The following is a 26,007-nucleotide window of genomic DNA, read 5'->3' as shown; positions in this document are numbered from 1 at the left end:
CTGCGGGCCCCGCGAACGGGCTCTGCGGGAGCAGCGCGCTCCCGGCCGGAGGCGGGGCGGCGGCTGGAGCGCTGCCTGTCTCGGCTGCTGCTCTGGGCCAGCCTGGGGCTGCTGCTCGTCTTCCTGGGCATCCTCTGGGTGAAGATGGGCAAGCCCTCGGCGCCGCAGGAGGCGGAGGACAACAGTACGTCCCGGACCGGCGCAGGGGAGGGCCCGGGAGTCGCGGGGCCGGGGGACCACCCGGTTCCCCAGCGCCGGCCGCTGCCCAGTCTCCTCCCCTCCAGACCTTCCCCTTCCTCCTTCCCAGCACCTGCGATGATTTCTGCCTTCACTTTCAGCTATGCTGTTCCGCCCTAGCCCTCGCCTAACGCCTCCCTTTCAGCCACGTGCTGGGAGCAGGTGGAATTCTACCCAGACCTCTCATTTTCCTTCTGGAGAGAAAGCCACACCCCCTAACAGACAGCCCCAGCCCTGGCTGATTCTTTCTTCTCCTGGTCTCTTGCTCACTCACCCCTCCGTGCCCGTCTGAAGGCACGCAGATTTCACGGGCCTGCAGACAGGATCTGCTTGGGGTCCCAGCTTTGCCGCACCAAAGAGACCATTCACTTATGGGTACCACAGGGCCATCATGTGTCTTAGTAGCTGCTTGTGCAGCTGGTGTGGATGAACCTTTGAGGCTTAAACGGACCCCAGGGGGAGGCATTTATCCGTGCATGCAGCACCTCAGGGATTGTGTCAGGAGAGGGTCTGGTTCAGGGCTGTTCCCAGCCGTCCACTTGCAGTGTGAGAGGCCCCAGTGAGAGGTGTGCAAGATACAGTTGCCGCCTGTGTAGCTGGAGATCCTATGTTTCCCGAAAGAGAAAGTTGCCTCTCTGTTAACTCGGCTCTGGTCTAACAGGAAGCAGCACAAAGATCATTTCATTTAAAATTGTATAGAAATGACACTCCCGTTCACCCACTTGTGATATTCTTTGCAAAGCACGAATGTGCTTAGTTCTGTTCCCAGACCAGGCCCCCTTTCCATGCCCAGTGTGAGCGGCTGAAATGCAGGGAAGTACCAATTTGCACCTTAGCAACTATGGTTCATGGGCGTTGGGTGGGGTCACGGACTTATGCGACACCCAGCTGGTTTCCTTGGGGATAGTTGATCTACCTCCTAGAGAACCTGATTGGACCTGGGTGTCACAGGCCTGTCCTGGTACTGTAACCAAGCTAATGATGCCACGTGGTGCCCCATGTATGCTGAAATGATACAAGACGTATGCTGGGATCTACCTGGAGTTAACCCTCGGTGATGGCACTAATCCCTGCTTCGTATAACATTGTTCACCACTCATAACACTGCTGTGTGTGTTAGCGTGCTGAGCCTCTGAGTTAAGCAGGGAGGGCCCATGTGACCCCATTTCGCAGATGAGAATACATAAGTTCCAAGTAGTTGAGTTGCCCAAGAACCTGTAGCTACACGTTTTCAATCGGGATGAGGACCCTGCTTCCAAACTCTTAACCCAGGATTGGGAAACCCTTGCATCTTGCGGTCTGCAATTAGATGACATCTTCCTAATCCCCACCCTTGTGTCGGTGCTGTTTGGCTTCCCCTGGCTCTTGAGTGGTCTCTGTCTTCTCTTCCTCAACCCACGCCTTTTAACCTCTCCGTTTCTTTTCTTGGTCTCAGTGAAACTGTTGCCCGTGGACTGTGAAAGAAAAACAGATGAGGTGAGTTTGAGTTTCTCCTGTTTCTGTTATTCCTCCCGAGGATGCTCGCCTCCATCCGGAGGTACTCTTCCCAGCACGGGATCATAGTGAGCGCCTTCGCAGGGAGGGCTTCCGGTAACGGACCAGAGAGAGTCACATCGTGTTCTGTGATGTTTGTGTCAGACTCAATTGTGGCAGTGAAGAAGCACTTGAGATACAGAGGCTGAGCTCCCAACATCCAACCCTGGGCTGTTAGAGAAGCTTTCACGTCAGCCTCAACCTCGGGGACTTTGATCTGCTGCCTGAGTTGATCTGGGGAGGAGGCGCAGTGGGTTGTTGGAGGACCCCTGGCCCCTTGGCGTCGGGAGGCGGGGCTGGCGGTTTCTGTACATTGTCAGGAGGCCAGGTCCTCAGTTCCGTGATCTCTCTGATGTACGTCAGCAGCTCTCAAAATGCTGCTCGGATTTGACACATCAGAGGGGGCTTGTTTAAAACACATCCTGGGTAGAATTAGCCCTCTTAGTCTGTGCTTACCGTAGATTTGTTTTATGAAGCCCTAATGTTCCCTACAAATAATATTTGGGCAAGGCGAGCAGCCCCATCCAGTTATGAATCACAAGGGCCCATTAGCAAGGAGCCGGGATGCTGGTACCGGTGATAGTCTGGGGGAGATAGGAGGCAATAAATTTTCAGGTCGTAAATCCTACCAGGAGGAGCGTGTGCTGCCGGAGGGCACAGCTCAGTAGTCTAATTATAAGTGTGGGATGCCGGGCCTCCGCAGCCCCGGGGCTGAGGGAGAAATGACGCATGGTCACTGGGCCGCCCCTGCACTGATGGGCTGCGTTACCCTCGTTAACGCAGGGCATCCTGCTGCAGATTACCAATTCTGTTTCTCCTTGGCTTCTGGTGCGTCATGTTTGCGGTGTTTTATAACATTCATTTATTGCACTCATCCACCGAATGTCTGTGCTTCTCCGTTGCTTTGTAAAAACAGATTCATCCGTTTAATCTGCCTTCCGTCATAAAAGCTGCAGTGGTTGATTAGAGCAAGTAGCCCAGAATCATAGGTGGCCGGGGAGCGGGGGAGACTCGAATGTTGAAGACTAAAAAGCAAAAAAGTAAACTTGAGTGAGAAAAAGGAAAAAGTAACTTGAGTGAGACTCCTCTAGGGATGTTAGCTGCATTGCCCTTCAATTAGAAAAGGGTCCCCAGTTTGTGTTCCCTGGTCCTTCGTATCTCTAAAGGTCCGGCCCCAAGTAAATGGCAGGTCTGCTCCCCGGGCCCTTCTCAGAGCTGGTTGAGCCCAGAGCTGGCCACACTCAGGGCCACTCCAGTGAGCCCGGACGACCACCCTCCAGGTGCCTGCCGCAGATGCCCTCGGCAAGCGGACAGCTTCTGTGACCTGCGGGCCAGGCTTAGAGATTCCCTCTTTGTAATAAATCTTGCAGCCTGTGTCTGACCACGGGACAGCAGGGCTGGGGCCGCACCCCCGCTGACTTCCCGGGGTGCCCTTGGCCTTCGGGGACAGTGGCCCTGGGCAAAGGCAGGTTAGAACATCCTTCTTTCTCCTCTGTGGCTCCTGAGTCTCCCGTGCGTGGCTCCAGGCCCACCCAGAACCAAGGCGGGCATCTGAGTATCCAATAAGCACCCTTTCCCCTCAGGGCCATTGAAGACTATGACACTGTGTGTTTCTTGTGCTGCCGAGGACGTGTGGACAGCAGGAGTGGGTGTGTTGTCCCCCACGAAGTCCCTACCTAGGAGGTCCCCAGATTCCCCCTAAACTGAGAGGGAGTGCCCAGGAGTGATGGCTCCTCCCTCCAAGGAAGCCACCACTGTGTTATCAGCACCTCTCACTGGCCTTTATTCCAAGGAGATGCAGGACAGAGGCCCGGAGCCTCTGGGAAGCTGTCCCTGCATTACCGCATCTGCTTGTGGCTTGGGCTCTGCTGACAGTGTCCTCAGCCACTTAACCCGCTGTTTGTTGCCTCTCCCTGGGCCCAGCACTCTGCAGAACTGGTCTCTTTTTTTTTTGACTCACAAGCTGCCCCTTGCTGTCAGGGTGCACTCAACACCGGGGCTGGAGAGGTAGGAAGGGATGGGCTGACCCCTGCTGACCCTTGCCCTTGCCTTGCAGTTCTGCCAGGCCAAGCAGAAGGCGGCCTTGCTGGAGCTGCTGCACGAGCTCTACAACTTCCTGGCCATCCAAGCCGGTGAGTAGTCCCGAGCGGGTGTGGTCCTGCCCCACACCTGTCCCAGGAGAGTCTGCCTTCCCGCCTCCCACTCACACATCTTTGTAAAGCCTTGCGCTGTATTACACGAGTGTGGCTCTTCAGTTGCTGCAGGGTGCATGGGCCTTTGTCCGTGCAGATGTCCCTCTGGGACAGATGTCCCCCTCTCTGGGACACCTTCCACCTCATGCTTGGGGGCTCGAATTGGCGTCGAAAGGGGCAGGGTCCGGGTCTTTCCAAGGCTTGTGTCTTCCACCCCGACAGCCGGGCTGGGGAGAGGCCTCTTGCCCATGTAGGAAGCAGGTGATGGCACCGATGTCACATTGGTCCTGGTGGCACCATCTGGTTCCAAGACCCTGGTCCTCCCAGAGCTTGTCTCCTGTGTGACTCAGCGGTCTCGGGTCTGTCTTCTCTGCAGTGCAGTCCGCTGGGGGAGGCGCTCTCAGCACCCCCAAAGTGCCCGTTACTCCATCTGGTGAACTTGTGCCTGGGGATCAGAGAAGTCACCTTGCTATTATTTCCTGCACACCTGCATCTGCAGGGCTCCCGGAAGCACTTGGGACAGCACGGGTGGATGTCCAGGGCTTGGCCTCGGGCTCATGTCTTTGGTCTCGGGAGTATTAAGGAGGCCCCTGTCACCCAAAGGTCAGAGGATGACCAGCGCTTCCACTGGGCAGCAGAGGCTGGGCGGACTTGTGCTGTGGCCCGGTCTTGGGGCCGTCCACTGTGATGCTGGGAGATCAGAGGTGGCTGAGGAACCATCCAAGAGCTCCTTGGAGCGGAAAGGAGCTGGGCCCCTACCCACATCTCCATTGTTCTGGGCACGCCTGCTCCAGACTTGCAGCACCAGCATCAGTGAAGTTCACCGGAAATGCGAAGTTTATACCGAGCCCTCTGCTCATGCGCCTTGTCAGAACCAGCACTTAAACAATCCCTGGGGGCCCGTGTGCTCCTGGCTTGGACAGCCAAGCTCTGCACTGGGCCCAGGTGGCCATTGCTCCTCCATTCTGCCCTCTGTGTGGGGTCCTGGCTTATTCCTGGCACCAGTTACCCTCTGACCAGCTTGGCAGGGGCATCTGCAAGGGCATAGGTCTCACCTCGACAGGCCAGAGGGAAGTGTGACCTCTCCACTGGCCACGCCCTGAGCCGCTGCTCTGGAAGCCTCAGGAAAGTGTCACGCCCCGCAGCCCAGGTGGGACCACTTGTACACGTGCAGGAAGGGGACGGGCGGAGTGACAGGCAGGGACAGGAAGCGGCAGGCTCACAGAGGAGGTGCAGTTGGGAAGAGCAGGTTGGGCTCAGGGCCGGCGGTGGACGCCAGGCCGGCAGACCCCGATCCAGCAGATGAGGACAGCGGGGAGGCGCTGAGCGTTGAGCAGGGGAGTGATGTGCTGGGAGCCCGGCGCCAGGAAGGCAAATGCGGCAGCCGCCTGCGTGATGCAGTGTCATTTACACGGAATCATTTCAAAGCTTTATTGACAAAACACACGGATTGGAAAGAAGACAGGAGGAAACCAGTCAGGAGGCCGTCGGGGCCGTCAGGCAGGCCTGGTCCAGGCAGGGGCCAGGAGGATGGCAGAAGCCACCCTGGTCTCAGCACACACAGGTCAAGATCGGCAGTGTTGGGGCTAGAGGACAGGCTGCAGCTCCTGTGAAGAGAGACTGAGTGCACCATTGCCCTCAGCCCCTCCCTCCCACCCGCAGGCCCAGACGGGCCCCAGGGCCCCAGGCTGCGCCAGAGGAGGGACACTGGGCGCAAGGGAGTGTGAGGGTCCTGTGACTCCAAGCCCCACCTTCCCTGCTGTCGGGGTGCAGCTGCCCACAGGACGCAGGGCCTGGCAGCAGACCACAGCCATTGGAGGAGGCCCGAGGCTGTGCCAGCCGGCCACGGAGTCCAGCCGGTTGGCCACTGAGAGGCCCCTGCGGCCTGGGGAAGGGACTGGGTGGGATACAGCCTGCCAAGGTGCTCCAAGGGAGCTGCCGCCCAGGCCTCTGCCCAGCACAACCCCCGTCTTCGTCCGTGGAGCCATCTCCAGCATCTCTGCCCAGGACCGCTTCAGACGATGGGCTCGGCCGTCCGGGCTGCCAGCCTGTGTCATGATCAGCACCCCTGTGGTGCCCGCAGCCTCCCCACCTTCCCTTTTTCCCAGGCTGTGTTTATTTATAGTGCCATTCTGGTGCCTTCCAAACCTATCTGTCTGATCCTTTTAGGGATCAATTGCAAACAGACCTTGGTATTGGGCAGCTTTTTAGTCATTTAATGCAAATTGCCACACTGCTTTGCAGGTCAGGTTTTAATGATCTGGAATCGATCCAAGCTAAGTGGCTTTTGATCTTGCTGCAGAGTGAAGATACCCCACAGAAGGTGGGGGCCGCCCGCCGCACGCTCCGGGTTAGAGCTGATGGCTTGATTCCTGTTGCATTTTTAGTCCCTTTCAGAGTCATTCTTTTTCCACCTCTTCTCTGTTTGAATGTGTCTTTTTTCTCCTAGGTAATTTTGAGTGTGGAAATCCAGAGAAGCTAAAAAGCAAATGCATTCCCGTTCTGGAAGCTCAGGAATACCTAGCAGTGAGTAGGCTGTGCGGCCTTCGTCCCAAGGGTTGGGGTTTGTTACTGATCCTTGAAGCCCTGCAGGTTTTCCCTTTTTTGTGTTGTGTTTGCTTTGTAGCTTTTGCCTTCTCTCTTTTTCTTAGCTTAGTGGAGTGTTAGGCTACTGAAGCTAAGGCAGCCACGGTGGGCACCGTGCTCCAGAGCTGGCTGCTGCTTCCTGCCCTGCCGCCTGTCACGGCCAAACAAGGGCTGCAGGCAGACACCCCCCGCCCCCGTGCCTTTCTTTTCCTTTCCTTGTGTGTGAGCGCGCGTGTGCGTGTGTGTGCATGCATCCATGTGTGTGCGCACATGCGTGTGTTGTGTTGAGGATGGGAGCCAGGACCTTCATGCTGAGCCACACACACCCCCCCTTTATTTTCATTTTCTGAGATAGGATCTCACTAAGTCGCTAAGTTGCCTAGGCTGGGCTTGAACTCGAGAGTTTCCTGACTCAGCCTGTCAGATGCTTGGATTATAGGATGCACCTCCACGTCTGGCTCAGGCCCCGCTTCTTAAAGGGCCCTGTTACACGCTCCCCCACCCCTCCCCACTTCAGTGCTTTCAGGGTGCACATGGAACCTGCCCACTGTATCTGTGATTCCATTCAGTCTGTGTAAGTCCCCGCATGGCCTCCGGTTGGTGGGATTAGGGGCCAGCAGCGATCTTGAGGGCTGTCTAGTTCCATCCGCATCGCACGGACGAGGAGACTGAGGCTGGAGAGGGTCAGGGACTTGCAGGAGGACGCACAGTCCGGGAGTGGTCTCCAGCCCTGGGGCGGCCCCTTGCTCCCCGCTTCTACGCCTGCAGCGCCCCCTCTGGGCGGAGCCCCTGCCTGCCTCTCAGGGCTGCAGATTTCCTCCCCGCCAGTGTGAGTGCCTCTAGCGGAGTGGGCGTCGGGGGGCACGTGGAGGCCCTGGGAGGGGCTCCCTAACCCAGCCACCGCCGAGGTTGCAGTGCTTCCGGCTGCTCTGCCCAGGGGCAGAACTGACTCCCCTCCCCCCAACAGAATGTGACCAGCAGCTCCTCGTCCAAGTTTGAAGCCGCACTGACCTGGATACTGAGCAGCAACAAGGATGTGGGCATCTGGTGAGTGCTGGCGTGAGGATGGCGGAGCAGCAGGACAGCCTGACCCCAGGGGCCCGGCCCTCACCCGCGCCCCCTGCCCGCCCTGAGGGTGGAGCCGCAGAAGGCAGGTGGTTTAGGCTGCAGGGCTGAGCAGTTTCAGGAGATGCCTGATCCCGGTGTTAGGGTCCTGGCCCAGTGCCCCAGCTAATCCTGCTTCAGGTCCCCCACCCACCCTCCTCATTCTGCACCCCAGGTGGTTCCCGGGAAGACGCTGTTCTGCATTTCCTGTCCACACTGTGCGTCTCCATTTGTAGATGAAGTGATTCTGCATGTTGCTTTTACTCAGTATGGAAATTGCTTGGGAAATGCTGGATTTGATTCTGACCAGGCAGTTTCCGCCTCGTTTTTATCACGGGCGAGCACTGTTAGCAGAGATAGCAAACCCTTTTCAGGAGGCTGAAAGACCCAGGCGGCTCCCTGTGCGGGAGAGCAGGCGTCACCTGGCCCCTGCCTGCGCCTCGGCGTTTGTCAGGATCTCAGTTCAGCTCCAGTGCCTGATATTAAAAGACACTCTAGGGTTTTGTTCGTTTCCTCTCTAATCCGCCCAAATTACTAATTCCATCAGCAGCGCATCCAGCAGCAGCCCCACGGGCAGCGCGGCCTAAAGCCTGCTAACTGGATGCATAGCACGATTAAAACTCGCCGGCTTACAAAACCGCTGCCCTGAGTGGCTGAGCGCTTTCCCTGTTAGGAAAGGCAGAGGAGAAGACAGATTTTCTCCTCACGGTGCCCAAGGAAGCCGCTAACGTAGGAATGATGACACTCGTCTTCTCACACCGGCGAGGCGGCTGGGAGGGCAGCTGAGCTCCTCCAATGGCCACTGTTGGAAACCGGGGCACAAGAAATCAGGAGACTTCATTTCGCAGCCAGCGCAGACTGTGACACTGGGCCCGGCTCCGGGAGAGCACTCAGGGGTCCTGCAGGGGTCTGGCCCAGGCAAGCCTGGTGGTTTCCCTTCGCCCCGTGCCTCTGGATGCCCTGTGATCCTTACACTGAAACAGCTTCTGTGGCTGCCCGTCACGGAACAAAAGCGCAGCCGCCCAGATTCTGTCTTTCCGTCTTGCCGTGCAGCCGCAGAGCCAGTGATTCAGTAAACATTTCCGTTTCTCTGTGCTGGGAGGTGGGAATCCAATTTACAGTTTAATCTTCTGCACGCTGAGAGAGGCTGTCAAAGACCCGACAGAGGGGGACGTCACTTCAACGGTAGGGGTTCAAGCCTGCTGCCGTGTGTAAAGCTTTATTCTTTCTAAATAGCCAGCGTGGGAAACTGATGGGAAGAGCACAGGCAAGATACCAGGCCTGCTGTGTAAGCAGGCGGGGCCCGGGTCCTTTGCCTCTGGCCTCCTCCTGGTTGGAGTGGGGCTCGGGCCTCAGCTCCTTGGAGCCTCCGGGTGCCGTTAGAGCCCTGTGTCCTGTTTCAGGTTGAAAGGAGAAGACCCCTCCGAGCTGGTGACATCTGTGGACAAAGTGGTCTGCCTGGAGTCTGCGCGCCCCCGCATGGGCGTCGGCTGCCGGCTGAGCCGTGCCCTGCTCACCGCTGTCACCCACCTGCTCATCTTCTTCTGGTGTAAGTCCCACCGCCGGCCCTGGCTGTGGACCTGGCTTTCACCTTGGGAGCCTGCTCAGGCCCTTGGAGGCATGAGTGATGTGCTACAGAAATTCCCCACCCAGAGGTCATCTCCGTCTCTTGAGCTCGAGGTCTGTGTCGTAAAACAGAGGAGATGAACACGTCAGCCTCTGCCCTGGGCTGTCTCTACCTCCGGAGATTGGTGGCGGGAGCATCAGGATAACTAGAAACGTCCGTGCTGCAGCCGGGCACTGTCAGCGTCCCTGAGCAGGGCCCTGACTGGGCAGGAGCCGGGTGCTGCCGCTTTCGGCGGGCATGCGGAACAGCTGTGGGCAGGAGGCGCAGCAGGGGCTTGCCCTGATTCTGCTCCCTGAGGAATGTAAACACCTCCTGGGGAGCTGCAGATACCTGACAAGCACGGGAGGACTTGGGGTGCTGGGCTGGGAAGGAGAGCAGGTTTTACCTGCTGACGTCTCGAGCCTTTGAGCAGAGACCTCGGGGCGCCCCTGAAAGTGAGAGGCTGCAGCACAGACCCAGGCCCCCAAGCTGGCCGGCGCTGAGCACCCCGCTCTCCGTGCACGGCAGGCTGGAAATCATTACCGGCAGCAGCGTGTCGGCATACAAAGGCCTGGCATGTATATATGTATGAAACGCTGCACTCAGGCTCACGGGAGGAGATGAAAGCCTGCGGTGAGGTGGGGAGGGACAGAGATCTGTATGGCTGGGGACGCCTCTGGTGACAGCGGCAGCAGGACGATGATCACTTCACGTCTCTCCTCCCTCCTGTGCCTGTGTCCTTGTTTTGCTGCACGTGCGCCCTGCTCCTGACACACAGTAGGTGCTCAGAACGTACTTGGCAGGTCCCTTGCCTCCAGCACAGCGTCCCGCCTACAGCCACCGTGGATGCCAGGGACTGACGCTGGCTTGTTCCCTCCCAGGCCTGGCCTTCCTGTGGGGACTCCTGATCCTCCTGAAGTACCGATGGCGGAAGCTGGAGGAGGAGGAGCAGGCCATGTACGAGATGGTGAAGAAGATCATAGGTGCGTGGTCCCCGGGCCCAGGGGCGGCCTGCGCCTGCAGTGGCCTCACCCTGAAGCGTGCTCTCCCCCGCAGACGTGGTCCAGGACCACTACGTGGACTGGGAGCAGGACATGGAGCGCTACCCGTACGTGGGCATCCTGCATGTGCGTGACTCCCTCATCCCACCACAGAGCCGGTGAGTCCCCGCCGGGGCAGGCCGGGCCTGAGACAGCACCAGGAGGGCGTGGCCTGCTCCTCCAGGACAGGACAGGACAGGACAGGACAGGACGCTCCCTGCAGTGGCTCCATCCGGGAGGGCCAGGGCACAGGACCGCCAGCACTCCGCTGCTTTTCTGTGTGATTCTCCCCTTGCCTGCCCCAGGAAGGCTGTTGCAGGCCGGTCCCTTGTGGTCACAGGGTGGTAGCCAGCAGCAGTGTCAGCCTGGTCGCCGCCGGCAGAGGAGAAGTGGCCTTCCTTTCACTCTTCCAAGCACGCGCAGACCTTCCCTGTAGCTCGGGGACCCTCTCCCAGGGACTCATCAGCCAGAACCCGTTCCCAGGAAAGGGGAGGGGGGCTTTCAGACTTCTGTGGCTGACCTAGTCAGAAAACCTATCAGCTGCATCCATGGCCTGGTTCACACGCACTCCTGTGCACCTGAGAGCAGACCTCAACTGCGGCCCGCTGGGCGGTTTCCAAAGCACGTGGCTTTGTGGGGAGGGGTGACAGGGCCGGCGGGTGGGATGGGATCAGAGTCCCCGGGCGGCCAGCAGGGCCCTTCCCGGTGTCGCCTCTGATCTCTGCATGCTGTCATGCACTGGGCTGTGGGAGTCGTGGGCCTGGTCCTGGTCCTGCCCGGAGCTTTGCACATAGCTCCTTGTCCTCACCGTGGCCAGCAGAGATGACAACAGCGAGTAGCCTGCTTTACAAGAAGGAAACTGAGCAAAAGGAACCCCAAGTCCCTCATGGCCCATGGCATTCGTAGGTGGTGCCACCAGTAGGTCTGTGGGTGTCACCCCTTGTGTGCTGCCGGAGGGCCCAGGAGAGTAGGGCCGTGAAGGGTGGCTGTGGACGGGAAGGTGCTCAGCACCTCACCCCACCTGCCCCAGCCCCTCCGCCTGGCGGGAAGCAGAGCTGGTAGGCTGCGGAGCAGGCCCTCGGGTGCCCACAGTCTCCGTCACCCCTGACCTGGCTGTAGTAATGGCGAGGGAGGAGCCACCCGAGACGGAGGCTGCGGGGAGGAGCAGATTTGCTCCTCTCCCTGCAGGCAGGCTGACACTGGAGGGACAGCAGTCTGAGTATCGATGGGCTTTATGGTCGAGGGTGCAGCGCTAAGGAACCTGGATGGAATGGTTAAGTTTAAAAAGTGCAGCGGCAGTCAGCACGGGAAGGTGGCCCTGGGCCAAGGAGATCCTAAGCCTGGTCCTCAGCGTCTCTGTCGCCCTCACTTCTTATTCGCAGGGGCAGCCAGGGCCAGCAATGGAGAGTGCACTGGTCACAGTGGGCAGCCCACGTCTGTCTTGGGCCACTCAGGCGAGTCCGGACACCGGCCGGAAGTCACTGTGTGACCACGGGCCTCCTGCTCAGCCTCTGGGGTGCCTCTCCTCATCGAAGGGAGATGCGTGCGCCAGGCAGTGGACTTAGCATAGAGCCCTGCCTGCCAGGGCGTTTGTTCTGGAGAGGAAGGCCCCTGACAGGAAGCCTAGGGGGGACGTGTGATCTGGGTTGCGACAGTTCTAAGGGAAAGGGACAGGGTGCCAAGGAGGTGGCCTCAGAGCTGTCTCTGCCTGGCACCAGAGCACTCATCCACGCCTGGCCACTGCGCTTGGGCGGAGCTCAGAGCCACACTCAGCCCCTTAAAGAGGCCGCGAGGTGGGCAGTGCGCCTGCCATGGGGCGGTATCCCACACGTTAGCGCAGAGCAAGAGCTGCTGTCGTCCCCTGCGCACCTGCAGAGTTAGCCCAACTGCACCTGGAGGCTCCCGTCCACCCAGCCAGGCCCTCCACAGGGAAGGACCCATGAGTGTCTGCCTGGGAGCAGTCGAGGGCCTGCTTGTGCGAGGCTGAGGGAGGTGAGCTTGTTGAGAGAGGGAGCCGGCGCTGATGGCAGCAGCTGGCTCCGTGGGCACATACCTGCTGATAGGCAGCGGGAAGGAGGCGCGGGCCAGGGCGCTGCCTCCTCAGGGCTCAGCGTGAGCGTGGACATCCTTGTCCTCGGAGCTCAGTCCCCAGGGAGGTGTAGCCTGACCCCTCCACCCCAGGCAGGAAGCACCCCCACCCTGCCACCTCCCTTTGTTCTCCCGGTTGTGGCTGGTCCCCCACACTCCCACTCTTCCCTCCTTTCCTACGGGTTGGGGAGGTGGTCCGCCCGGGAGCCTCCCTGCCCACTCTGAAAGGGAGGCGGGAGGGCTGTCTGGCTCTCCGGCCCTGAACGGGCCCTCCCTGGCAGCTCTGCTTCCTAAGCCTGGGTTTCCCGGTTGGATGCTTTGCTCATCCCTGGGTGCCATGGCTGGGCCTGTAGCCCGTGGCCGCTCTGTAATTGGCCCACAGGAGGCGTTGGGAGGAGGTTGGCAGGGCCGTGGGGTCCCCTCGCACGGCTGCTGCAGATCAGCCGTCTCAGCCAGAAATGGCAGGTCCAGCGCAGCCCCCCACATTCACCACCCAGCCCCCTCTGCTCTGTTGAAGGCTTCGGAGCAGCGGAGGTTGAGGAAGCCGCCGTGCTCTGGGGCCGGCGAGTTAGTACCTGGTGGCTCCGCCTCGACGCGCAGAGCCTGCAGGGAGGGCCCGCGCCCCTGCCGAGCCGCTCTTGTTGCAGGAGGCGCATGAAGCGGGTGTGGGACCGCGCCGTGGAGTTCCTGGCCTCCAACGAGTCCCGGATCCAGACAGAGTCGCACCGCGTGGCTGGGGAGGACATGCTGGTGTGGAGATGGACTAAGCCCTCCTCCTTCTCTGACTCAGAGCGATAGGCCCCCGCAGGGCCTGTTCCACGTCGGCCGTCCCAGGGCCAGGGCGGCCGGACTCGGTGCTGCATTCACACTTGCCTTGACTGCCGCCCTCCGCCCGGCTGCGGGGGAGCCGCTTCCTCGAGGTGGTGAGCCGGGCGCAGCCTGTCCTGTGCCCGCTTCGCTGGCGGAAGAGGGGAGAGGGTTTGTTCTCCACGGACACAGACGTAGGGCAGCAGCTGCGGGGCCGGCGCAGAGCACGGGTCGGGCGGCAGCTGCTCGGCCTGGGAGGTGGGTCAGGGACGGCGGGTTGGGGCGGCAGGGACGGGAGTGGCTTGGTCCATGTGCCTTTGGGGTTACCTGGGAACTCAAGGGTAGGGGAGAAAGCCTGACTCGGCGGCGGATGGGATGCGTTCGTCTGAGCACGGACGATGCTAGGAGTTAGAGCGGTGACTAGGGACTGTCCAGGGTCCCCGCACCCCGGGTCCGGGCGGGTAGTGAGGGGCGGGGGCCAGGCCGCAGTGGCGCTCCTCACACAAGCTGCGGTTTCAGACCAGACCTGCAGCCAGGCACTGCTGGGAGGAGAATGAACACAGGCTCCGGGGCGCAGGGCGGGGCGCCTGTCACTTTCTGGAGCAAGGCCACGCGTTTTACTGTGACCGCATCCGCCGCCGGGCCCAAAGCTCTGGCCGGGCAGGCGCCACGGCAGTCGCACACTGCCCCCTGCTGGCCGCCAGGCGGCCCTGTGACTATCCGGGCCGGGGCAGGAAGGACTCCGTCCGCCCCCTTGTGGGCTGACTGGTGTTTTTGTCTCCTGAGTAAAGCTCCGGTCACCCTCATTTGAGCAATATGCTCATTTCCTGTCTGGAGCGTGCGGGGCTGGAGTCCGGGCACCAGCCCTGTTCTCATAACCAGGCCCCGCCAGGGTGGAACATGACAGGCTTCCTATCAGGATCAGAACTGGATAAATAAACTTTATTAAAAATGGATGTGTCTCATCTGTCGTGCTCACTTTGGCCCAAAGCAGCGGGCAGTGTGCGGGGGCCACCTCAGGCCAGCAGCATGCTCTGAAGGCGGAGTCCGCCCGTCCTCCAAGACAGCCTGGCGTGGGGTGGACCCCATAGGGGCCTTTTCCTCCTGCACCTTCCCTGCTTTCTTCAGTGTATGCCCAGCTCCTTCTGGGGGAGAGACGGGGAGAACAGTGAGGTTGGCTGGGGCTTCCCAGCAGCGGACCATGTCCCCTGAGGAGGTGGCTGCTTCCCTCTAGGCCCGCCGTTAAGGCCACATGTGGTCTGTGTGGTGGCATGGGGTCCCCAGGGAAGCTGTGGGCATCTGAGCTTGGTGCCAGGATGCAGATGGGGATCTCTTTGGCAGGCTGCAAGGGCCGGGCACCCCCTGCTCTGCCTGCCTCTGCTGGAGGCCGGGTGGGGGAGCGGACACAGGGCCCAGCGCACAGGTTAGGGGAAAGGATTCTGCCTCCCTCCTGGATTCGAGGTGCAGACTTTGCCTCGCCTGTCCTGTCTGGTGCTCTGGGGGGTGCTAGTGCAGGGCTCCTCGGGGCCAGAGCAACACAGGAAGAAGCAAGTGGCCGGGGCCCCAGCACCCAGGGCAGCACAGCCGGGGCCGGCCTCAGAGCCGCGGAGACTTCTGCTCAGCTCTGGGCCCCTGCCTGGCATTTGAGTGGCTCTTGGGGACAGCGCGGGTTGGGGGTTCTGTCTGAGGAGGGGGTGAGGGCAGCCTGGGCAGGAGCCATTGCTGGGACGCTTCAGCTCTGCCCGAAGCACCCCCCCAGGCACTCCCCACCACAGCCGTCTTTCCTCCAGACAAACAGCCCCCGTGGGCCGCGGTGGGGACCATTAAAGCAGGGTGGTGGGTGAGGAAAGAGGCTGTAGCCCACAAATCTCAGCTGTGGACATCGCCCAGGAGCTCCAGGCCACCTCCCTGAGGAAGCAAGGAAGAAGGTAAACACGGCCATTTGTCACTCACTTACGAGAGCTGCAGTAGCAGCTGTTCCCCCTTAATTAATGCACCGTTGACTTTAAGCCTCAAAAACTCTCTTTGCTGACGCACTCAGATCTATTTTTCTGGTCCTGGCCCCCAAAGAGACGGGGCAGGGGCTGGCTAGGACACCCAGCTGTTCCCGAGCAGCCCTGCCGGGGCAGCCAGCTCCCCACCTCCGTCCCTGAGAAAGCTGACGGACAAGGACTCTGGAAGGAGTGTCCCACAATACACCAGGGACAACTGAGGCAGAGGGCTCGGTGGGCACCTTGCCACCCAGCACGTCCCTGTCCCCAGCACAGCGCCCAGGCTGGGGGAGCCGCAGTGCTCAGCCCCTCGGGACTGGCCCTGCCTTCAGTGGCCGGGACTTTGGGCAAGTCACTCTATCCCTGGAGCAGACAGTGGCGAAGAAAGAAATGGTCAGATTGGCCAGCAGGTGATGACATGGTGACCTCTGCACTTGCTGTCACCGCACTGTGTGCCCCAGCCCTCCATGGGCTCATGCCCTCTCTCCTTCAGGTCTGCTGTGTCACCTTCCCTGTCTGAGGTCAGACCTGCGTGCCCACCCTGGGTCCTCTGGGCTCAGCCCTCCTCTTTCCTCGAGGACCATGGCTTCCAGTGTGTCTCCCTTACTGCGCTGTCTCCCCGCCTCTGCTCCAGCCTCAGCCGCCCCCCGGCCCTGTGCATGGATCTGTCTGATCCTTTCTCTGCCCAATGCCCGGCTCTCAAGCAGTGTCTGGCCCACAGCAGGCACTCGGGAAATATTCAGTGAATGAATGGGAGGGAACTTGTCTCAGCAGGAGAACCAGGCACTGAGTGTCTAAGGCTTGAATTCCTGTTTTCTGTTCACACTTGCTCTGGTTTTTATTTTTCCCTTTTTATTCTGAGTGACCTGGGTGACTCACCCACCCTCAGACCTGCCAAGGGCCCCATCACACCCACGGCCCGGCAGCAGGCACCACCCTGCAGCTGCCTCCTGGAGGGTCGAGCTCTGGGTCCCCAGGAAACAACAGCTCTACGCCGGCCACAGAGAGGCACAGGCTGGACCATCTGAGATGCAGGTGCGGCGTGTGGGATCTGCCCAGCCCCACAGCCAGGGCCCTGAGTACTGGAAGAAGCCCCGGAGAAGTCCAGGTCACATCCTGCCCCTGCCAGACAAGCCCAGGGCCTGGGAAGACACCGTCCAGGAGGCCTCCACAATGTGTGGTCTCACCCGCCCTGGCAGGCGAGACTTGGAGCAGGTTTTACTGGATTCTAAGAAGAGTGCAGGACGTTTCTCCCCGCTGACAGTGCGTTCCAGCCCGTGGCCGAGGGCCTCCCTGAAACCCAGGGCGACTGAGCACTGCGGAGATGTGATGCCACTCCAGCTGCCCTGCAGACCATGACAGTGCTGCCCAGCCAGAGCAGGACCGGCCAATGAGCCAGCGTGGCCTGCAGAGGGCCTCGGCCGTGGGCCGGAGCTGAGCCACAGGCCGTGCAGTGTGGGCAGAGGAGGTACCACTGCGATGACAGCCCCACTTCGAAGCTGCTTCTATTTCCAAAGGAGACAGGGGAAAGTACAGTAATTTTCTTCAATGAAAACAGCCAACAGAATTCCCTTTGCCTCGTTCCCCTTGCAATTAAGCCCTTCTCTGCAAATGAAATGATTTGGTTTTCATGGGGACTAATTTAAGCGTACTGGAAGGACCGCTGAACTTTCTGATTGCAAACACCAGCGTGCAAAACAGAATCCGGCAGCGGCGCCAGGCCAGTGAGGAGGCCCTGCCCAGAGAGACAGGAGCTTTGGCCGGGAGGGGGCCCGTTCCTCCATGACCCCGAGCTCAGACCCTGTCCATGGATCCACGAAGCAACCTCAGCAGCCTCTGACATACGGGCAATGGCGACAGGTGGTAGATGCCACTCAATCCTTTCTCCAAAGGTGGGGCCTCTGTCCTGAACCTTGAGTCTGCGTTTGTGCCCTGAACATGTTGACCAGTGGGATGTGGCCCTAAGGACAGCAGCTGGTCCCCACCTGAGGCCTCGAGACGCTTTGCTGCTTCTATTTCCGCCCCCTTGGGTCCTGAGTCACCATAGAAAGAGTCCGCACCGTATGGGACGGACCTTGTGGCGAGAGGCAGCTGGCCAGGCCGCAGCACTTCCAGGAGGCCCAGGTGACACAGCAGATGTGTGGCTGAAGCTACCTGTAGCAGCTCAGTCCGTGCAGACAGACAGGCCTCTGGCCAAGCCCTTCCCAGACGGTAGAACCGTAACTAAACAGGCGTTGTGTTATTATTACAACCTTTTAATTAGGATTAGCTTAAAACTCACACGAGGGTACAAAGAGAGTACCAAGAGTTCCCAGGTAAAACTCACGGTTTCCTTCAATGTGGGGGACATCCTACAGGGTCCCCGCAGGGTGTCCCACCCAAGAAACGGACCAGGACACAGTACTCAGGCAGAGGTCTCAGCCAGGCCTCAGCAACTTTATCTGCAAGTGTGTGGGGTGCGTGGGGTGCGTGGGGTCCTGGGGGGTGTTGGGATTCTATGAAATTTTACTGCAGAAGCCACTGGGGTCTGCTTCTCCCTGTGGGTAACTGACATGGCTCAGAGTCCCCCCGGAATGGGGGCTCCTCAACAGTCTCCAGTGAAAAGTGACAGAAGCACAGCTCTGACCAAAGGGCCAGGACAGCTCATACACCCGGAGAGGCAGGGGCTGGCCCCGGAGCCTCCCTGCCCGGGGACAGGGGTGTGGCTCGGGGGCCTGCGTGTGGAGGAGGAGGAAGGGGAGGTCCCGGCTGGCCGAAGCCTTGCGGCGGCGGGGGTCTTCTACAACCCGCTGTGTGGAGCTCCGCAGGGCCCGGGCTCAGACCACGCCCACTGGGTGCCAATCACAAGCGCACAGCCCCAGGGGGCTGGAGGACGTTCCACGCGGGACTGTGCACCCCGGGGACTCGGGCGGCCGGGAGGGCCAGGATGCAGGCAGTCACTGAGGCCTTCTCTGAAACGCTGGCACAGCAGACTCTCTGTCCCCTTTGAAACTCGGCACGGCCCTAAGTGCTGAGCCGGCGCCGTGTGAAAGGAAGTGACGGATGGCGCATCCAGGCAAGGGCACGGGAAGCTCACCGCAGCCTCTTTCCTGGGCCAGGGTGTGACGCCGCTGCTGGGCTGCCTGCTTGGCCTGCGTCCCTGGGGAGGATGTGGAGCAGAAGGCCCACCTCTCCCACCTGGCACCCACAGTGTCCCCGGCCACCGTGAATCTAGGCTCCTTTGTCACCTCAGCGTCTGCGGCCCTCACCGACTCCGCAGGTAGCGAGGGAAGTCTGTCTCGGAAGGAAAGACAGCCCCCACTGCACCAGGGAAGGCAGGGAGCAGGCCTGAGTCCCCGCCGCCCACATCCACTGTCCTGCAGGTCTGCCAGGGCCTGGGACTGGCTCTGCTCAGCTTTGTGTGGGGACCCGGGCAGTGTCTGGAGGGCGCTGCGGTGAGGGCTGTCTGCCGATGTTCCCCAGCGTGCTCCCCTGCCGTGTGACTACCGCCAAGACAAGGGAGGATCGGAGACACAGTGCCCAGCAGGTGCGTGGGCAAGGGGGCTTCCCCCAGGCAGCAGCCTCGCCGCTGCAGAGAGGACATCCGGCTGCGCCCTACCCGCCGAGCATCCCAGGGAGGCCTGGAGTCCCAGCAGAGCGAGGAGCGCATTGCTGGCGGCTCAGCCCCAAACTTGGTTGGTGGACGGAGCCAGCAAGGCACATCCGGGTCCCAGGTGTGGAAGCAGCAGGCCTCGAGCGGAGGGGAGATGGCGTGGGCATCCCCAGTGTGCCGTGCCCCACAGGGACGCTCATGCACCGCTGCTGGGTGCAGGTGCCATGCAGGGTGGGAGGGCGGCGCACATGGGCACGCACGTGCACACGCCTGACTCTGACCACTAAGACAGGGAGGGGCTTCCTCTCGGACCAGCACCCTCCCCTACTTTATCACATCTGCAGACGCCGCACAGCTGGGGGGACGATGGCGAATACGCCAGACGACACAGCCAGGCTCTAAAGAGAAGCTGACAGGCAGAGCGATGGGGTGGATCTAACGAGATGAATTTAACAGGGGCAGACGTGTTTATTTCGCCTAATTTACTCATCCTGCAGAGGAGCAGGGAGGAGCGAGGGTCCCGCCCATCCCGGGCCCTGGGGAGACCCCTCCAGGCCCTGGTGTCCCCTGGGCAGGGTGGGCCGCGGGCCGCGGGAAGTGAGGTGTCACTCGCCTGGGTGGTTGCTTCCAGGCCTCCCTCCCACACCCAGACCCTAGGGCCCTGCCAGGCTCCAAGGGGGCTCAGGTCAATGCCCAAAGCCCAGTCAACAGGGGAGGGGACAGCAGGGACGGTCCCCAACCCATCCACACACAGCCCACATTGCAAGCCAGGCCGTTATCCCCTCCCTGTCAGAAAAGAGGGACCCCTGCTGCCCCTGGGGGTTCCCTGAGGAGGCAGCGACTGGGGCAGGAGGTGCGAGTACCGGGGGCGGCCGGAACTGGTCAGGAGGAGGAACTGTCCGGCGTGGGGACACGGGGCCTCCGCAGGGGTGGCATGAAGTCTGCTGCACAGCCAGCAGGGGCTTTGGATCTGAGCCCCAGGCCCTGGGACCCCTGACTTCCCGGCCAGGTGGCCTCCCGCTCCTGCTCTGTGGGATGGGGGTGTCACAGGCACCTCAGAGTCGGGAGAGGACTGGTGAGGAACACCCCGCGTCTGCACTGAGGCGCGGTCTGGTGTGGTGTGAGGTGAGGTGTGGCGGGCGAAAGTGCGCAAGAAGAGCCACTCTTGAGGCCCCAGCTAGTTGCAAAAGCCTTTCTTCTTCCTCTTTTTTGAGACTGATCTGGCTACGCTGGCCCCGGTCTCCTGAGTTCCGGGGCTCCTCCCCCTCAGCCTCCCAAGTACCTGGGACGACAGCCTGGCTCACAGAGCACACAGCGGGGGTGGAAGCGGCCCTGCACGGAGCAACCTGCAGCAGGCAGACACGGCTGCGTCCGGCTGCTCTTCCGCAGGGCACAGTCCTAGCAGCAGGCAGCTGGGCTCAGAGGCTTGGAGGAGGCGGGGCCCGAGGCAGAGCACATGGCAGCCTGGGTCCAGCTGCCCCGGCCCAGGGGTCCCAGGGCTGCCTCCTTAGCCCAAGGCTGCTGCAAAGCCAGGCTGAGGTGGGGCTGCCCTGGAGGGAGGGGCTCAGCGTGGGGGTGGGTTGAGGTGGAAGCATCCCAACCCCGGGGAGGAGGGGAGCCCCTCTACCCCCTGCAGCCTGTCCTGTGCATACAGCCCCAGGCGGGCTGTTGGGAGCACCCCCAGGTGGGGGAAGGAGGAAGAGCTCACCCCTTCCTTCAGCCCTGTCAGACAGCAGGGAGCCCAGAGCTGGGGGCAAGAGGTGTGACCCCGGCTCAGCCACCAGCCCTGCCTTTGCACTGAGCTACCTCCCCAGCCCTTTTGTATTTTATTTATTTATTTTATCTCTGAGACAGGGTCTGGATAAATCACTAAGTTGCCCAGGCTGGGCTTGAATCTGTGATCCTCCTGCTTTGGCCTCTGTCTTGGTTACTTTCCTTTCATTGCTGAGACAAAATACCTGACACTCAAAATGCAGGAAGGAAAGGTTTATTTAGCTTACAGTTTGTGGAGGGTTCAGTCCATACTTAGCTGGCTCCAAGGTAGAGTGGCACAGGGCGGAGGGCAACAGTTCTTGGCAGGGGAAGACAGCAAAAGCAACAAAAGCAAAAGGGAGGAGCAGTGGCAAGCAGCCTCTTTCCCTCCCTTGCATTGTATGCAAAGTACCCACCCCAGGACGGGTGTAGCACTCACATCCATAATTCCAACACTGGACCATGAATCAATCATAAATCTAGAAGCCCACCCCATGACTGCATGAGGATCTGGGGGCACATGCAGACACAAACCATAACAGCCTCCCAGAGTGCTGGGATGACAGGTGTGCGCTTCCAACACCTGGGACCCCAGAAGAAATTTTTAGTCAAATAGTTCATCATGACTTCCAAAGAGCAAGCAGCTGTCCCCTGCTCTCGGGCCTGCTTTCACTTCGTTCCACTCCCTGTCCCCATCCTACAGTATACGCAGCGCTGGACTCCTGCTTCTGCCCTTTTAGGTTTTACCCACCGACTTCCCAGCACAGAAGAGGAGAGCTCAGCTTCCCGCCAGGATTTAATGGCCCCTCCCGCTCCCCCTCTAGGCCTCCCCCACAGCTTCCATCAAGTCAGCACCCTGCAGTGACATTACTGTCACAACAGGTGAACACTACTCCCGCCACCTTGCGTTGTGTGTCAAGCCTGCATTACCTTCACGTACAACCTTTGTGTCCTGAAGGTAATTAATCCGCCCCTCGGCGGTCACTGCTTATTCCCTGAGAGGTCCGCGAACTGTGAGCAGTTTATCCCCAAAATCTCTGGCCAGACTTTCAGCCTCCTCGGTGGGCATAGCATGCTGGTAAACTGACCACACTGCCATTACCCCGGTCACATCCTCCCTCCCTCCCTGGCCCGCAGAACCTAAGGTCCTTGGCCTCCCCGCCCCCAACCCAGCTGTCTCTGCTCCCCAGGTGCCACGTCACGTTCCGCCTTGACTTGCGGGCTAACCTTGACGGAGCACATCCTCCAAGAGCTCCTTCGATGTGGGGTCAGGTTTCTGACACTTCGTGGTGGCTGCCAGAACACACTCCCCCTTCCGTGGCTCTGGAGTGTGGAGGGCTCACTGGGCTGCTTCCTCGTCCTGCTCTGCGGCTAATGGTGGGCAGGAAAGAGCTGGTCAGTGGGGTGCATGAGAGAGTGACAGTGACAACTGCCATGCTGGGCTGAGCCTGAAGACACCAGGCTGCCTGCTCACCCGCCCCTTCTTCTGTCTGTGGGAGTCTGGCGCTGGCAGCCAGCAGCCAGGCCCTGTAGGCTGGCTTGTCCCTGCATCCTGCCAGCCCCAGGCCCAGGCCGGGGGGCAGCTGCCTCCCCTGTAACCCTTCACTGGCCCAGCCTCAGGGGCAGGTGGCCCTCGTGTTCCAGAGTCTTTCTGCCTCGCTCCTGCTGATTCCTTGGCGACCAGTGCTCTATGGGGCACAGAAAGCAGAAGGTGGTTACCACGCCACTGTCCCCATCATTTCCCAGATCACAGAGCACCCCTTGTGCATGCTCTCTGTCCTGCGGCCACTACCTGCTCACCCCTTGCTCTTTCAGTCCAGTTCTTGGATCACATTTGGTCTGTTATGTGGATTAATGAGAAGCATATGTCTGATTTCTTTTTACACTCCCCTAAGACCAGCACAGTGTCTGGTAGCTAGCAGGTTCTGTAGGGATGGGTGGATGGATGGAATGGGATGGAATGGGATGGAAGGATGGAATGGGATGGAGGGATGGAAAAGGATGGATGGATGGGATAGGTAGAGGGATGGATGGATTGGGATGGATGGATTCGGATGGATGGACAGATGGATGGAATGGGCTGGAGGGCTGGAGGGGTGGATGGAATGGGATTAATGGAGGGATGGACAGATGGATGGATGGAATGAGTTGGATGGATAGAATGGGATGGAGGGATGGATGGGATAGGTGGAGGGATGGATGGATTGGGATGGATGGACAGATGGATGGAATGGGATGGAGGGTGGAAGAATGGATAGAATGGGATGGCTGGATGGAATGGGATGGATGGCTGGATGATGGGATGGCTGAATGGGTGATGGGATGGATGGATGGATGATGGGATGGATGGATGGCTGGATGGATGGATAGAATGGGATGGCTGGATGGAATGGGATGGATGGCTGAGTGGATGAAACACGACCTTCTACCCTCAGAAAGCTTATCTTGCTGGGTGGAGGATGTAGGTTGAAAGGAAGAGGACACAAGAGTACAACATCAGAACTCACCAAAGTGTTCGTGCAGCCAGGGAGCCACGGGGACAGCCGGAGATGGACCCAGTGCTGAGGAAGAGTGAGTGCGTCTTCCTCCACGTCTTCACCCGGCCTGGCTGCTTCCTGGCTGGGTCTTCACTTCCCTCATATAAAACGCAGCTCGTTTGGCCCCCTCCGTCATTGCCTCCTGTCTAACAATGCACACCGTCCCCACTGTCACCCCATCTTCCCTTGGCCCAGGGCCGGTTTCAAGATCCGTATGCGACCTGTGCAGCTGCCCCGTGCCTGGAGATCCCGCACTCGCTTCATGCCTTGCCGGGCCATCATGAAGTTCTTAATAACTTCTGAACGCGAGTCCCACCGTTTAATTCTGCGGGGTGCTCCACAAGTTGCATGGACTGGGATTGGCTCCGTCCACCCCGAGTGGAAGCCAGAGTCACGCGCATGCCTCTGAGCCACCTTCTTCCCACACGCCACTCACTCCTGCTGCTCCAGCCAGCCGGGCCGCTCCTGCCTGCGGCCTGTGCGCTTGCTGAGCCTCTTCCTGGCGGCCTGCCCAGGCATCTGCACGCCCAGAGCCCTACCTCATCCGCGAGGCCTCCTGGATTTCTTCCTGCACACCTCGCCCTTTCCCTGATGCTTTTTCTCTGCCACTTGCTCCTGTCCGCGCTCCACTTATCTACTTATCGGGGGGCGCTGTCTGCTGACACCCAGGACGCTGTCAGTCTCCGGCCCCCGCTCGGCCCCCACCGCCCAGATCTGTGCCTGGCACGGAGAGGGGCTCAGGGACTCGGCGAGGAAAGGATGACGGACGGATGGGCTCACAGCTGCATTCCGGCCCGCGGTGCTCCTCGGGAGCCTCGGTGAGATGCCGGATGCCTGCAGCCTTGGCAGCTGCATGGGCACAATCTGCACTCAGGAAGAGGAGCCCCTGGGGCCTCCAGAGCCCCACCGCGGGCACCGAGAGCGTTGCAGGGGCGTTAGTGTCCTGCTGGACAGGTGAGGACACTGAGGTTGGGACGGCAGCCCCCGCCTAGCAGCACAGAACCCCATTTAATCAGAGTCCCGTGGAATAAATACCCTTACACAGAATTCCTTACTGTTTGATGAAATTCAGGTACATTTTAATTTGCTTTCTGGTCACCTTAGTGACGGGGACCCACCTGAGGTCACCCAGGCCCCAGCCCGGGTCTAATTTTATCTCCTCCTAGAAGACTTGGAAAGGACGCCAGCAGCGAGAGGCCCAGAGGAGTGGACAGCAGCTGCCCAGGCCTGCAAGCAGCCCGTTCTCCTTCCAGCCTCAGAAGTTGGGGTTCAGCCATCTGCCCCGGCCTTGCCCCAGAGGGCCAGGCGCTGGGGGGCAGCAAGGCTAAAACCCGACCAGAGATGAGAGACAGAACTCTTGCCAGGCCTTCAGGGGTCCCCAGGCCTCAGTGGGGGACCCCACGTCCAAGTCCTCCTGTGTCCCGGCTGCGACAGCCCCGCACAAAGCCTCCCCAGACTCTCTGAGTCCCCCAGGGGCCTCTGAGACCAGGGCACAGTTGGGAGCCCGCGCCTCGGAGTCCTCATCTGAAGTCAGGCGCCAGCAGCGCCCCCCCAGGGGGGATGGGCAGGTTGGTGCCCAGTAGAACAACGCACAGCACACAGCAGGGGCTGGATGCGGCTGCTGCTGCTGCCCTGCAAACGTCCCCACGTGAACCCTGCTCTTGCCACTGGGCCCCCAGCCCCTGCCTCCTGGGTCTCCCAGGCCCCGCCACTGCCTTCCCAGGGCACAGAGAGGACGGGGGAGTGGGCTGCCCAGAGAACCACCAGTGCCGCCAGGCACCTCCAGGCCTGGGGCCAGCTGCCAGGGGACGGGGTGAGAGCTGCCAAGGATGGATGGCACCGCCGCCCCGTGCGCCCAGCTCAGCAGAAACCGGGCCGGCGGTAATGGGCCGGCAGCCCCCAGCTGCAACCAACTTCATTTTCTGCCACAATTAAATGATCGCCCGCCTTTGCTCACGCTCACTTATTCAATTACCTTGGCGGCCCTGAAGGACTGTCGGAGAAACAGCCATAAATAACACACGCGTGGCTGCCCCCGGCCGTCCCCTGCCCTCGCTCGGCAGCCCGGGCCTGGACTCTCCTGCCGGCACGGGGTCCGTGTGTGCAGCGCCCCTCCGGTTCCCAGCACCACACCTGCAAGCCCAGCCCCTGGGGGTCTCTGGGTGCACTCTTCCCTGGGCTTCCCCTGGCTCCAGTGTGAGTGGGGAAGTGTCCTGGCTTCCCAGAAGAAATATAGGCACCTCTCCCCACCACAGCCCCCCGAAATGCCTCGCTCCTCTGTGCCCCACTTTCACTTCTTGTCTGGGGACTCCTATACACCCTGCAAAGCCTAACTTGTATGCCTGCTCTCCTAGAAGGCCAGCAACCCCACCCACCCACACACTCAGCTAGCAGGTTAGCCTGTTCATAACACCTCATGTGTCCTAAGTTTGGGGGACAGTCACGCCATCCTAGATTCAAACCTCCTGAGCCACCTCATAACCAGGGATCAGGACCGAGAGTCAGAAGGGGTGGCCACCATGGGTCCCCCCAGATGGAAGCCCATCCCCATGTGGCCTGGCTCAGCACCTCCAATCAGTCATGACCGTGGTTAAAGTGGGGTGGGACCCTGTGTCAGACACTGTGTCAGAGGCTTTTCGCTCATGTTACTATTGAAAGGTCAAAGCAGCCCTGAGGAAATCACCCCTGGCTGCCGACGAGGACGCTGGGCCTTGGCGCGGTTAGGCTGTGTGTCCACACCACCAGCCACTCTGCGGCCGGAGGAGCCACAGGCGCAGGCCCAGCTCTTCCTGCAGGCACCACGCGGTTCTGCGCAGGTCTTACATCCCTTTGCAGCCTTGCTTTGCCGGTCCTCGCGCAGAATGAAAGGATGAACAGGCGGCCTGCGGGGGCCCCTCCAGCTCTGAGTCCTGGCAGTTTCTGTGGAGCCAGCAAAGCTGTTA

At 60.5% G+C, this 26,007-nt stretch overlaps 1 protein-coding gene across 1 annotated transcript in view; it reads left to right on the top strand.

Moving 5' to 3' along the window:
• The window catches only part of Lemd2 (LEM domain containing 2), a gene marked incomplete in the record, with an annotated part of 14,807 nt that extends 660 nt beyond the window's left edge, over nucleotides 1-14,147 (top strand). The window contains 9 exon segments of the mRNA XM_013516995.1: nucleotides 1-184; nucleotides 1,673-1,713; nucleotides 3,827-3,902; nucleotides 6,412-6,488; nucleotides 7,516-7,595; nucleotides 9,056-9,201; nucleotides 10,140-10,241; nucleotides 10,315-10,417; nucleotides 13,034-14,147. Of these exon segments, the coding sequence (XP_013372449.1) occupies nucleotides 1-184; nucleotides 1,673-1,713; nucleotides 3,827-3,902; nucleotides 6,412-6,488; nucleotides 7,516-7,595; nucleotides 9,056-9,201; nucleotides 10,140-10,241; nucleotides 10,315-10,417; nucleotides 13,034-13,184 (960 nt within the window).
• Between the last annotated feature and the right edge of the window lie 11,860 nt (nucleotides 14,148-26,007).

Source organism: Chinchilla lanigera, unplaced genomic scaffold (assembly GCF_000276665.1).
Source record: "Chinchilla lanigera isolate Chin_1 unplaced genomic scaffold, ChiLan1.0 scaffold00036, whole genome shotgun sequence".
Lineage (NCBI taxonomy): Eukaryota > Metazoa > Chordata > Mammalia > Rodentia > Chinchillidae > Chinchilla > Chinchilla lanigera.
This window is presented reverse-complemented; position numbering and strand designations above follow the sequence as displayed.